The following is a 15146-nucleotide window of genomic DNA, read 5'->3' as shown; positions in this document are numbered from 1 at the left end:
TGACTGTTCCTCATACAGGAGTTGCTCCAATCCCTCGATCATCTTAGATGCTCCTCTCTGCACTATTTCCAGCTTGATAATGTCCTTTTTCAAGTAAGGCAACCAGAACCATATACTATATTCTAGGTGCTGTTGCACCAAAGATTTGTATACCGTGAGTACAAGCTCGGCAGTTTTATTTTCAATTCTGTTCCTAATTAGGCCTAACATGGAGCTTGAGTTTTTCACAGCAGCTGCACATGGAGTCAACATTTTCATTGAATTATGCACCACAATACCTGAAGTTGGGATTTTTTTTGCCCCAATATGCATTAGCTTACACTTGCATTACATTGAGGTCTGCCTGGCGCCGTCGTTATTTGTTTTTCGGCGCCAGGCCAAGACCTTTTTATTCAAACGTCATTTTAACTGTTAATACTATTTATTTTATTCTTCGGCCAGGGCAACATTTTATATTGTTAACTTGTTTTATATTTTTATTGTATAATATTTTAATTGATATATTTGTGAGCCGCCTCGAGACTTTGGCGAATGGGGCAACATAGAAATTTTCTAAACAAACAAACAAACAAACAAACAATCTGCATTTGCCATTTTGATGCCCATTTTCCCAGCCTGGAGAAAGCTAAGATTGCTAATGTTTAGTCCAACTCCTGTTCCTTTCCAGATTTTGAAGTTGCTGGCTCAGGTGCTGCCTGTGTGTGTTACTCTATCATGCTGTTACAGTTTTCAGATGAAGCCTATCCCATGTATTTCAATGGAATATGTACACCTATTAGAAGAAAGTGGTGATGCAAGCTCAACTGGTTTTTTGCACACTGCTTGATATAATTTGCCCTTGCTCTTCCAGTGGCCGTGTATATTTTTGGGATCCAAGGAAGATAAAAGCAGCATCCAGGCAACGCCTGATTTCACCGTGAACGGATTCCTGTGAACTTCCAGTGCCAACTCAGGCCATGACCCAAATTGTTCAGTTTACACAAAGGAAGAGAAAGAAAACATCTCATTTGTCAACTGCACATGATACTTAAAATTAAGCACATGTGTTATCTGTGAGAAGATAAGATTCTTCACTTCTGTCTTTAGTGCAACTAAACATGTAAAGATGACAACAACAATATCACTACACACGTTAACAGACTATATAACTTTATTTTTTTTTATTTCGTGTAAGCTAAGAGGAAATTTATACACTGAAATTTCAAAAAGACCTCAGGCATGCACATAAACCTTGTTAGAGGTTGTTCTACATAGCATTCTCTTTTTCCATAGGAATTTCCCCAAACATTTACAACCCATAGTTTTACTGTACATACAGCCTAAACCATAGCAATCTATGATTATGTCAAATTTACACTGTGCAAAATCAAACATAAGAATAGTGGTATAACAAAAAAAAAATGTAACAGGTATATTTCAATGTAAGACATTCGGATACTTTTGGTCCTTCCATCCCAAACCAAATTGATTAATACATAGATCCCAACAATCAAGTAGTTAGGCAGTGATCTATTACTTAAATAAAAGGAACTGACAGTAAGCCCCTTGAAAGGCAATAATGATAAATCCATACTGCTAGAAGTCAAAAAACTTATAATCTACCACCTAGCCTCCCCACACACTCAAAAAAAAAAAAAAAAAGCCACATTAGATGAAAAAGAGAGGATGGTTTAATCTGTTTAACAGAGAGCCACTGAAAGACCCTAAATGTTTTGGCTTTTCAGTAAATGGTAATCAAGGGTGATTAGTTCTGAAAAAAAATAATGAAAGACTCTTTATGAAGAGCAAACATTGGAAATTTCAATTTTTAAAAAAATGTTTAGAAAGTTGTTTGTTGTTTTTTTTAAAGAAGGACACTACCAGTGTATTCCACAAGGACAAATGTTTACATCCCAGCACAAAAAGAAAGAAAAAGAAGAAGAAAAAAGATAAATCTTCAAAAAAGTTCAATCCTCCCCAGTTATTTACATTTTCTAATATAAATTTAGGACTCCAGTATGTAAATAAATATACATAACTATGTATACCTTTCTAGTGCTGCTTACCAACAAATCATCTGAACTTGATTTTTTAATTAAAGCAGTATTACTTTATTGGACCCAGAAAAACGGGCTAGGGGAAGAATCAATAGAAATTGTCCAATTCATTTCACTTTAGTCTACCTTTCCTTGGCAACTCGTTGAAGGTGTTAATGTGGCGGGGAACATTAACACCTTGGCATGCATGAAAGATAAGTCAGGAAGGCTAGAAATCACCTTGGTAGCTTCTTCGCTGAGTTGTTCATCCTTTTTGGGCTTTCTATTAAAAAAAGTTAAAGAAAAGTTACTCAGTACTGTTACTGAAATGCCTTGCACAATTAAGTCAACTTCTCTAAAGCAATGGTCCTTTATCCCTTCTACTTTCAGCACTGCCTCATGTGGCTACTTAGGATGGAGCTTATTACTCCTGCTGCAATTAGAAAACTGGTCATCTTCTTATGTGCCGAGTTACACATAAAAGCAACACATCATTCTGGAACTGCTAGCTTTCAGAGAAAGAAATCCTGCACACAAGTTAAACATTTGCAAGAGGATGAAATCCCACAACCTATTAATAAGTATCAAAAGAAAACTCTTAAGATTTTTCATCTGCATTTGAAAATCCATAGAATTCTTCTGATAGATCACTATTTCCATTTCCCTACATTTGTTAGTCTTAATGACAATACATAAATTTCAGCAACAGAATTTTCTAACTCACATCAAATTCTGATTTAAGATTCAAGAGTTTAACAACTATCGCATTAAATTCAGTCAACTGAGTAGACAGATCAGGGAGGCACAAACTTGTTTCCTTCAGAGGATACAGAATGTGCTCTAGAGCTGATCCAGGTCATCACAATGGGACATACACCATACATTTATTTCAGTGCAGGGGCTGCTGCACTACACATATACTTGAAATGCTGCCAAGTTGGAAGTGGAAGAGCTTTTCCTTCCTATGGAAACCCTAATGTGCTAACTATTCTTTTTCTTTTTGTCCTCCACCCTTGAACCTGAATTTCATGATGACTGAGCAAATAGAGTATGTTTGTGGTGACTAAAAGAGAACTCTTCTGGAACCACTCCAAGAGGAATTAATTTCAAATTTACACTAATTGTTAATGTTCCTCTGCTCACCTATCAGCTCAAAATTAGCTATTTGCAAAAGAAAAAACTCGACAGGCACATATTAAGAATTAATTCAGCTGGCATTTTCTTCAAGTAAGAACTTCCTACCTAAAAGATAGTCTCATCACATATTGTTATGATACTTGGAAAAACATCCTTTCATTGTTTCAGCATACATAACAATGGGACACTTTCATGTATCAGCAGAGGCACAAGCTTCTCTACTGAGCCAGGAACTCATTTCACGATTTTGTCCCCAAGTTTTCATAAGGTGGCAAGAAAAAAATGAATCTTGTTTGCTACCAATCAGAAATGCACTTCCTGTTTTATGCAGGGACTTCTTCTCTCAGACACTTTCTTATAATTTCTGCAATAAACCAAAGCACCTATTAGAGAACTACTGTGCATTTTTGTCTACTACAAATCAAGTGCTGCGGATTTCTGTCTTCTCAGTTCTATTACTGAGAACACATCTTCATTCTGTAACGTACGAAAATACTGGGCAGTGAGAAGAGATCACTGTGAGCAGCAGAGAAGTCAGGCTTCCACTGACAAGCTCACAAGAGCAGCCTCCCTGTATCCCAAGTTTTGCTTTGGCAAGGTGCTTTTAGAGGGGGAGGCAAAGAGGCTGGAGGAAGCTCAGGATAAAGCATATTTTGGTCTTCCCAGTCCCTCTCCCTGCCCATTGGAACACCTCCTTTCCTTCCCCATGCCCGCTTTCCTAGCTTTGCAGATTAGCCAGCATGGTTCTTTTCACTGGCTGCATCAGGCAGGAAAGAGGGGAAAGATCTTCAGCTTCCCGTTCTGAGGTTGGAGCACTGTTTTTGACCTCAGAGAGGAAAATTCAAGCCATTTTATGGTCCCTGGGTCGCTGCATGGGGATCAGAGGATCACTGTCTGAATTTTTGTTTCTACATTACTGCTACCTAGGTAAATTAGCAGATTTAAATTACATGGCTGGCTGGGGGATGTTGGGAGGTGCATGATGTCTCTCTAAGCATGTATACGATTGTGTCCTAAGACTTTGGAAAGTACAAATGTATACAGGACATGTTGTTTTCTATTCTGAAAAGCAAAAGCAAAGAAGTGCAATGCTAGGAATTGGTACCGTTAATTTTGGTCAGTATTTTTGTTCATAATAATGCAGAGGGGCTGCAGTGAGCCCCTGGGATTCCTGTTAGCTATTCATAAAAGGAGACCAGACTTACCTAGAGAGGCTCAAACAGCCATGAATACTATTAACTGGAAATGGACCTAAATGCCTGAATTTCACACAGAATATTGCATAATGTATCATATACTAAGACAGAAACCTAAGTAGCAGCATGGGTTTATAAGGCATGGCACAAGAAGTGAACCCACTTCCTACTATCCATCTTAGTCAAGGTGTCTGTGCAAGATGCTGGAAGTAAATAGGAGAAGATAATACGTTGGCAGTTTCTACAATATTTACCAATGGCTCGATTTGCACAAACCTGACTCAACAGATCTAGTGCCTTTAATGGGAATACCTACTTGGTCCAGAGACCTTAATTTCTACCTTTTAAAGCATAGTAATCAGGACATATTAGTTCAGATCCAAAAAGACATATGTGCAGTGGGACATTTCTGCCCTACTTCTGGTCACAGCTTTCCAGGAAGTTGCTCACTGAAGGTTAAGCAATCTTCTGAAATGGCTTGCAATTTAACAGGGGGAGGGGCAATAGAAAACTGCTACTTCAATCAACAAAGAAATGGCTTCTGGAAAAAGTCATTTTAATGTATATTTAGGTGTTCACTATAAAACTATTGCTACTGTTCTCCAGCATTTCTAGCGAACCCTCCCCCCGAAAAGGGAAAAAATGAAAGCAAAAATCCACCATTATTTTTTCCTCTAAATGGAAAAAATATAATACATTAGCCTTCCCTAATGAATCCCTTCCTCACAAGTAGCAGCATAAGGCCTCATTTCATCACAATTCCAATCCAAGTAGAAATGGGAGCATCAAGACCTTTTCTTTCTGCTTTATACACTTTTTTCTCCTGATACTTGAACAGACTGCCCTCTGAATAGTTTTCTTTCTCATCCTACCACATTTGTGGTACAGATGAGAAACATTCATACAAAGTGAATATTTATTTAGCAACTGAGATGTGCCCAATGCTGGAAACTTGTACGTGGTCCCAGCTGTTCCAAAGTAACTCCACCCATGGCCAAGCTCTGTATGACAATCCATAAAAGGTTTCTGTACAGCCTCACCCTTCCTCCAGCAGCTGCCACAAGCAAAATGGCAAGGTCTGCTAATGTCCTTCCCCAAGCCTATTTGGCATCCCATACTGCATGCAAATCAGGAAAGGTTATACACTATTCCATGAAGGAGACATAAACAGGTACCATTTCATACTTACATTGCTATAAATTCTTGAAATTTGGAATCTAGCATTAATTTTAATTGTTTGTCTTTTCCCCCAAAATACCCTCTTAGTGCCACCTACTGCCTTTGGCATTTTATTCATAGTTCTCCTCTTTCTGCCTGTCTTCATCTTCACACACTCCTTCCCTTGTCTTTACTTGTTTGGAAAGTACAAATGCTGATCATTCCCAACTCTAAAGCTATATACAAGTAGTGTGTCCTCTTTTTCTTTCCTGCTTCTCCAGGCTTGCTATGCCTGGATAGATCCTTGTTTAGAACTGTTGTAATTTGCTCTGTGACATTTAACATGACTGAGTTTAATACAGCAAGTATAATACTTGGGGAAGGGGGGGAATTGTTGACCAGATTGGTCATACAAATATTTAGGCAATTCTGCAAACCAGTGAAGAATCAGCACAAATAAAGATTTCAGTTCCATATGCACTTGGCAAAAATGTGAGTGTCAACTGTTGGAATAGGATTAATAGCTACATTGTACAGCAGCAGCAAAATCAAAGAATGTTCTGGCATGAATATTGAAGTCTTTAGTCCATTATCTTGAAAGCTACAAACGACTGAAAAACTAAACTGCAAGGGTGGGGGGATTGGTGGTGAGAGGACACACTGGATTTTCAGCAGTTCTACTACAAGTCAAGTTGAAATTAACCTAAGCAAAGGAAACTGAGGATTAGCACTCCCCCGAGTGGTAAACTGAAGAAGTAACATAAATAGAACTAGCTTTTATGTACCATCAACATTTTGCACCCTTGAGCTGACACAGAAAGATGTCTGAAAAAAAGTTACACATGCAGGTCATGACTTGAGTAATTCAATGCACTTGTGAGCTGGCCCCGAATCACCCCAGCAGCACTAGCGTATACACATCCTGAAACCACAGCACTGTGTTTTTATTCCAGGAGATTAATTTTTTAGAAGAAAGGCAGAATAAGTGTGTTTTAGAAATAATAAAAAATAAAATAAAAATTATCCTGGCATACAAATTGATGTGTTTCATGTGATGCACACAAATATAGCCTGTACAGAGTCCAACATCCGACTTGCAGATTACAGACCAGTGGACTTCACCTTGCCACCTTGTACTTTTCCCACACTTATTCACAAGTAGACCAGATATTTCTAGCAGGCTCCAGACTCTCAGCAAAGCAAGTACTAGCCAAAGATAGATGGCTATTTGTATACAAGGGGGGAGAATAATAAAATGGAGAATGGACAGGCTATAAAATAGAAAGTAGCTGGGAAGGGGGATAGGAGAATATGTTAAAAAGTGTAAACATGTCCACATGTAAGAAATATGAAGGCATTTCAAAGTGAAGGTAACATCTGGGCTCCCAGGTAGAACAGCATAGAAAATTGTGTCCCTTGTGTCATTTGCAGCCCACTCTGTTTTTAGGGAAGTTTATGGGATGGGGAATGTCAGTCTTGTGGCATGCTGATAGGCTATGAGCAGTACAGGTGAGCCACTAGAAGGCAGGATACTGCTGCAGACAGACTGAAAGAAAAGAAAAGCTTCTAACAACTCATTTCAAACCAACAGAAAACCTGACACAGTAATCAAGCAGAATTGTGACAATGGAGTAGCGTCATGCTATAGATGTCAAAGAGAACTTTTCTAGAAATGAAGCTTTTTTGATGCAATTGTATCAAGTTGCATCAACAACTTGTGGGATCCAGCTGTGGTCACCTCAGCTTTGGCTTCCAAGAATTTTAAGAGTCGTTGTTCACAGTGATTTACCTTGTTGACGTGCTTGCTTTCTCTACTGTAGACATTAGTTTTGCAAATGCATCAGTCACTTTACTGGTGGTGTTGGAGGTTTCCAGCTTGGAGGTTGTCAACTCATATAATTCTGGATCCACACCTTATAGTATAAAATTATAATCAGTGATAGATAGAAACAAATGTTACACATTCAATCTCAGTTTAGGATACTACATTTCCATCTTCTGTAAACATCTGAGCAACCAAAATATCTAATAAGTAAATGAGACACACTGGTTAATTTCCATCATGCACTGCTGTTAAGAGTTAGAGCTGCAGATAAAATTGGCATATAAGATGTCAGCCACAAGCAAACACTGCATTTAAACAATTGCTTTCTTCTGACATCATAAACCAGAATTTCAAAACAAAAAAACCACACACAATTTTAAAAAGCTTTCTAGAATATTATAGCATTATCTGGACAAACTACAGATTTATTTTTAGGTGGGTACACCTAGAAGTACAAAATGATGACACAAAAGGGGGAAGATTTTTTAATCATTTGTATGAGGACTCCAAGATAAACAGCTCAAATGTTTTCAGAAATTAGTTGACTTAAGGATAAAAAATGTCATCCGTTATCTGAATCCTTCAGTTAATACTTGCTACCCAAACCAATTGTAAGCTTGCCTCTTGCTCAACCAGAACAGTTTTGAGTTCAAATATTAATAAATGTTAAATCCACTATCAGTCCCACTAATGAGTAAACTCACTAAATGAATAGGACTAGAATCCCACTCATTTCAGTGGGTCTACTCTAAATAAGACTAATGTTGGACTTAACTTACTGAAATGAACACACCATGCCTTTTAAATACTGTCAGATGTTTACAGAAACCCTAAACATGCAAAAGGGGCAGGTTTTTTGCAGTATCACATCCAGAACTGATACACTATAAGAAATAAAGTTTCTGAAATCCCATTAAGGTACGGCAGCTTGTAAAGCTTAGTTTAGATTTTATAAAATCATATTTAGGTTCTCTGAGCTGTAAAAATTAGTATTTTCCAGTCATTGCCAATGAAAGTCTCATTCATTCTTTCTTTCTTTAAAACATTTGTATGCCGTCCTTCACTATTGCGTCTCAGGACGGTTGAAACTGTTGAAACATTAGTTGAAACTGATAGCATATGATTTTGAAATTACTGCTGGGCATATTTTAACACCACCATTTCATTAAATTTTACACCAAAGTATGTATTTAGGAAAAAATCAGTATGAAAAGATCTGCTGCCTCTGGGGGTCCGGTAGTTCTGATAAGGAATCTTTACAGCATTGAATAGAAAAAAGGGTGCATTTTAAAACCTTAATGAGATTGAGGGAATTTAGGAATGAAGTTTAGACCAAGCTCCTTATTTAGGTGCACAAGCGCTTGCACGCTCTCTCTCTCTCTCTCTCTCTCTCTCTCTCTCACACACACACACAGAACCAACCTACATACAGAGCTGCAGGCTATAAGCAAATGACTTTCCAAGAAACAAGGGAGAAAACCAATAGGCAATGGCGACATCTGAATTTGACAAAATTCTAATGAAAACCCAGAAGAAATGGTATCATGTCTTCATTGGTATCACTTCAGATTAATATATCGAAAGTTAAACTGTATTTTACTAGATGCCAAAATATGTTCATTAACATTAACACACTGGAAATTAAAATGCACTTACGAATTTAAAACTAGTTTCTGAAGCTGTATATTAAAATCATACAAAACTCAAAAGGCTTTTAAACTGTTGACTTCTTGAATGCTTGTATATGCTCTATATACCAATTGGTTCCAGCACTCGAGACTCAAGTAAAAATCTGCACTAATCATAATGTAGTGAAGTGGCAAGACCTCACACATACAAAATTAAGGGCATGATCTTTCCACACTTAAACAGAACTCCAATGAGCATAACAGAGCCCTATTCTCCCCATCCCTCTGGTCATGTGAGCACAGGTAACCGCACAGGCATGTTCCTCACAGGCAAGGAACATGATACCTGGACTGGAATATGGGAGCTGCGCACAGATCCTTTATACTCTGTAGTAACCTGTCACTTAGTTCTCTTACACCGAGATGATCATGGAGAGGGAGAGCTCTGTTATGCCATGTGGTCACTGCTACTCATAAACCCATGCAGAAAAGAATCCTGCACCAAGTATTCAGAATAACTTCCTCCCTCTGAAGGATTCACAGGGTACAAGAATCTTCCTAATCATGTAACGGTGCTATAGACACAGCATTTAATCAAGCACTTAAGGTAAACTGAAAAGCACCTTCAACTTTCAAGAAAATTAAACCAAAGCAGACTGCACTGTGGAAGTGTGCACTTTGTTATCATTTGCCTAAATCTGCAGTTATTTTTATATTCAACATTAAATCAATGAAAAGGTGATAACTATAATACTAATCTTGCCTTAAATGCCAATTGCACGGCTTTTCTACAAAATAGCTATATGCCAGCTTTTGTTAGGAATTGCATTATTGTTCTAGGTCCTACCGTCCAGAATGACTGAGACCAACAAGACTTACTTCCAAACAAATGCACATACCATGGCCTTCACATATATTTAGCTGAGCATCCGATACTCAGCCACTGTCTTTTGTTCCAACTGCATTTCAAAGTGGGATACTTCAAGTATGCAGATTTGAAGTTTGAAAATTCACAAAATGAATTTTCTGCTTACAGTCCTATAGCACAGACCAAGTAATGTTAACTATCCACTAGAGGGAACTGGTGAAAGAGGAAAGTGTATCAAAGCTGGGCCTCTTAGAGAAAATCAAAGCAGCGATATTCTTGTTTGTAGGAAAGTCACATAATGCGGCTCATGCTTTTAGTAAAAATGTTAAGAGATTAAATTTGCAGTGTTTAGCGCTCTGCTGACCTGGGATGGTGGTGGTGGTGCTAGAGCTACTGTCATCCACGGGCCCAAAGAAATCAAGGTTCAGAAGAGTGGAACCTCCACTAGCTTGAAATTCAGTGACCGTGTTGGTAGGCAGCCATATAGAAGGTAAGCCAAGGGAGGGATTTATGTGTAAAAAGGGGTAAGACACACACTTGAACATGCCAGTTATAATTAGTACTCATTACATAGTTCTTTTAAAAAACAACATAATAGTGCTTACAAGATTAGTTTGTAGTTTCTAAAGATGTTAACAAGTCAGTGTACATTCTCATGTACAAATGTAGCAAGGATTTCAACACTTAACTGAAAAGCTAGTCCACATTTTTTTAGAAAAATGGACAGAACCAGAAAGATCCAGAAGAGATGCACCCAATTAAAGGGAAACATATATATTTTTTAAAAATTCAGAACCATCCTTCTGATTTAAAGCCATACTGTTATCTCAAATGATTACATAATTTAAGAAACTGACAAAATGTATTTGCTAGTTTAAAGTGCTAGATTGTCAGTAGATCAGCACAACAATTAATACGAGTATTGGTAACAATAGGGTTTTAATTACATCTGACTCCTTGGAGGCAAATTATATTGTTCCCCTTTAATACTGAAAGCGATACAATTTAAAGAAATTATTAAAAGAAAACATGATGAATCGACTGAAGTAATCAGACACCAGACAACAGCAAGAGAGTCCATCCAGGCTTTCCTTCAGCACCTTGATATGAATCACAAAGCTGATAGATCCTCAAAACACTCTAAAGCAGTGTTTTCAGGTCACCGATATGGCCGATCATTAGGACAAGTCTGACTGCATTTTAACAGACTAGATGAGGAAGCCCTGATATTATCTGCTAACTCTTATTTAGTTTAAAGGCTTTTATATTTTGGAGCATTTTTCATGCTACTTAAAAAGAGAAAGTTAATGACAATGCCATTTCATTTACAAGATTTACTTTAGTACATTTAGTACATGAAAGTGAACGAAAAATATGGCACCTAAAATAGCTGTACATTGTAAAACTCAGTTTTAGAAAAGGTACCTTTCACATATGGGTATGGCTAAAATGGTGCCTGGAAGCAACCACCACTAGACACTTGATGTTGCCATTCAGAACTTTACGAAAAAAGTCTAAATAGACATTTTTGTTTTTTGTTTTTTTGGTTGGGGTGAGAACTGCAAACTCTGTCAAGTAAAAATCACTTAACTATTCCAATATTAGCAGAGGTAACGCAGCATTTTATATCATTGGTGTGTGTATGTGCAACCAAATTCAGCAAAATTGTATCTCACCTTGCTCCTAAGCACTAGAGATTACTTTAAACTGGACAAACTAAACAGAAAGAAAGCCTGAATTTCCAAAGTTAAGAAATATATATATTATTTCATATATATTTAAATTATCAGCAGAGAGATGTCTGTCTGAACTTTGTAGCTTTCTTAACTCTAGCTCTGGTGCTAGAGGCTCTACGGAGAGACGTACCATCTAAAGGGTTAGTAAGGCCACTGCTACTCCAGTCAAACTGGACAGGTGGTAGAGATTCCTAGAGTTGAAAAGTCAGAAATCAGATTTTACAGTTAGGTCACAGCACAATAAAATGCCTCCTGTGAAGCTCTTTTTTGCATGCAAGTAAAAAGGCAACAACTGAAAAGCCAGAAGGATGAGCTAAGTACAATGAACCAAAATATTCAAAATAAAGTCACAAAAAACAGCACCTCATGTAAACTATGAATATCTATGAATCATAGTCTGTTCCTAGTGCTGCCACTAGGAAATGTGTGTGTGTGTGGAGGGGGGGCGGACTTGGCAACACTGCCAAAGTGTAAGGACACAGGCCACGATGGCATCCCAACATTGCAGGGATCTTGCTCTGGGCAAACCAGGCGGATAAAACTGGCAGAGATGTTTAACAGTAGGGTGACATAGAAAGCATCAGCCTCAATGAAACAAATTTTTTTGTTTTTCAGCTCTGAAAATATTTAAAGAAGAATCCCAATAATTGAACAGAAACTTGCAATAGTCACATAAAAAGGAGTGGTGGAGTGTGTTTTAAATTTGAACTCAACTAATTATTTAATAATTAACAGTGTATTTGCTTGCATTGAGAGGACAAAACCAAAATCAACAGCATATGTGCACCTAATACTTCAAAGGATTGGGCTGTTAGTATGCAAAACTAGAGTATAAAACTTATCCACTTTAAGTATGGATACTGCAAAGGGATGAAGGTGGCCAATTAATTATTTCTGACAGGCCATCAATGTCTGGTTTTAATACAGAAGGCGAAAAGTCAGCATTCAGCTGATCATAAATTAGCTACTTTATACCTGCAGTGGATCCACAAACAGAAGGACTTTTTCTACTCATGGAAGGAACCAGAATCCATTGGAGGCTTCCTGCTACAGGAAAGGGATTGGATAGTGTTTTTGGACAACTATCCATCATCCCCCTATACCTTCCAATGCCATGCTATTCTGGAAAGTCCTTCCAGCCCTGGAGGTTGCAGTGGGAAGAAATGGATAAACTTTGCTGCCCCAAACTCTTTCTCTAGAACAAGTAGGACTCCACTGCATGCACGTCTGGATCCAACAAAATAATCAAAACCCTACTGGAATTTCATTCAGAAATTTTCTGTTTGGATTGTAAGGAAGCTCTCCCTGACAAAAGAAAACACAATGCTCTATTGTCCCTAGTGCTTTTCATTATTTTCTTCTACAAAAAAACAAGGCTTCTCTTTATGGTCATCTTGAGCCTCACATATCTTGTGCTTTTCATTTTCTGGGATTCCCCCCTCCACCCCCACAGCTATGTCTATTTAAGTATATTTACTTTGAACTGGAACATCTCCCCCTTGAAAGAGGCATCACACAGGCCATAATCAAGGCATGCCAGCAGACTGTCCCATTAAATCTTTGTTTTAATCATCATCATGATTAGAGCCTGCAGAACAATCTAAATAGTGCAACTGCAGAGAGAAACTGAGAAAGGTGTAGGATCTGCTTATTTTAAATATTTACATATATGGTATATTTTATAAAGTCTACCGTAAAAAAAAAAAAAAAAGGTAGAGTGCCAAAGTGCCAAGGGGCTATCCACTGGGAACAAAATCCCTTCCATCCAATAAACCTTGAAGAGAGACTGAACTTGTGATTGCACATAAGGGTGAGGGTCTTCTGGTCTTCCCTTTCTGGGGAGAAGCACCATCTAGGCACACCCATTCATCCTTTTGACCTATCTGTTCCTGTCTACAAGAACATCTGGTGATGATTAGGAAAAATTTCATGCCAGATTCAAGACAGTCTACTATCACTTATCATAAGGATTTTTTAAACAGACTCTGTTTTGCATTAGCAGGTGACCTGACACACAAATCTAGCATCTTATTTAGATCATAAATTCCTCCAACGGACAGCCAATGCGGTGTGGTGGTTAAAGGATTAGACTGGAATGCAAAGGCAGCTGAGCTGCAGTCCCCACTCAGCCATGAAACTCACTGAGTGATTTTGGGCTTACTATCTGTCTGAGGTTCCTTGGAGGAACCAGAGTGGCATTATTTAATGATAAACTAAAAATACAAATGCTTTAATGACACAGATGTCTATTAAGTTACAGACAGAAAGGAAATACAAAATAGCTATCTCTTGTTAAAACTGCTTCCTGAGGGTCTTTTACTGTGTAATTTTAAAACTTGTATGAACCTTTGTAGAAAAGCTGGTTGGATCACATCACTTATTTTGAATATTCTATTGTGTAGTTATACATTTTGTTGTAATACCACAAAAAGCAATATCAATATCCTACAACTTGTATGAAAACAATTACACTTTTCAGTTATGTTAATCACCTCAGTAGAAGTAAACTACATATAACCTCTGCCCTTTTGTTCCTCTGTTTTCTCACAACCCAAATATTTCAACCCAAATATAATCTAAATGAAGGTATTAGACAAAAACATTTAAGTATAAAAATGAGCTTAATTATACAACTTCTTTCAAATGCCAGAAGCATCACAATCTAATACAGGAAGGATTAAAGTTTCTGTACATAGTTTCTAAAAGTGTACCAACACTTTTAAAACAGGAAAAGAGCAATAAAAGAGGAATAGGAAATCATCTGAGTTGTTAAATGAACAATTGTACTCTATTTGATAGAAGCTCAACCGGTTAAGCTATAGTCCACAGAGCAGTTCATTCACTGCTATCCTTACAAAGCAGACAACTGCTGGGGAAGAAGATATAATCACAGCCTTCTGCAGATAAGTATTTCCTCTGTTGTCAAGCAAGGCTTAGCTATAGAACTCTTTTCAGGCATTCAAAGGGAAATCTCAAGGGGCGGTTGGGTTGGCGGGATGGCACACAGGTGTGATGTCAAGTAAAGCAGGAGAGGGCAGGAGAGAGAGATGGCAATCACCAGATGACTTTTTTTTTTACCTGGAACTGATCCGAAGTACATATATTCATCTCTGGTGATACAGGAGGAGTCTGTCCTATTGAAGCTATTTTCTCTGCAGCAGATATTGGTTTCAGGGGTTCCTTAGTAGGCTCTAACATGCCCTAAAAATTGAGATATCACATACAGGAACAACTGCAACAACTATTAATTAAACCCAAAACAAACATTTAATTTTCTGTCTATACTATCTGATCCACATTGGATGCTCCTCAAAGTATTTAGCATAAAAGAACATTTTATTCCAGTTCCTCACCAGGAAAAAAAGGTTAGTATTATTCTGGGAAGCTTATTTTTACAATTAAAGAAATTAAACTTTAATTTAATGGAATCAACCCATAGTTTGTCATGATATCTAAACTGGGACAATTGTAAATACTTAAGATCATAGTTAATCTCAAATCAGAAGTCCAATTCAAAATGTGTCATGACTGGAAGCAAACTAGAGCTTGCCATATCTGCCATTCATCAAATTCAGATGTCATG

At 37.6% G+C, this 15146-nt stretch overlaps 1 protein-coding gene across 6 annotated transcripts in view; it reads right to left on the bottom strand.

Moving 5' to 3' along the window:
* Positions 1-1132: 1132 nt before the first annotated feature.
* The window catches only part of AFTPH (aftiphilin), a 36992-nt gene continuing 22978 nt past the window's right edge, over positions 1133-15146 (bottom strand). For 4 of the 6 annotated variants that reach the window (XM_044454167.1, XM_044454165.1, XM_044454164.1 and 1 more), the window contains 5 exons: positions 14642-14764; positions 11694-11754; positions 10192-10275; positions 7296-7419; positions 1133-2298 (listed from right to left, as the gene is read on the bottom strand). In XM_044454167.1, coding sequence (XP_044310102.1) covers positions 2154-2298; positions 7296-7419; positions 10192-10275; positions 11694-11754; positions 14642-14764 — 537 coding nt within the window. In that variant the 3' untranslated portion in view covers positions 1133-2153. The remainder of the gene's footprint in view (positions 2299-7295; positions 7420-10191; positions 10276-11693; positions 11755-14641; positions 14765-15146) is intronic. The other 2 variants (XM_044454168.1, XR_006417005.1) reach the window with 2 other exon arrangements.

The sequence above is a fragment of the Varanus komodoensis genome, unplaced genomic scaffold, assembly GCF_004798865.1.
Source record: "Varanus komodoensis strain SLA01 unplaced genomic scaffold, ASM479886v1 scaffold7_3, whole genome shotgun sequence".
Lineage (NCBI taxonomy): Eukaryota > Metazoa > Chordata > Lepidosauria > Squamata > Varanidae > Varanus > Varanus komodoensis.
Note: the sequence above shows the minus strand (reverse complement) of the source record. Positions and strands in the feature narration are given on the sequence as shown.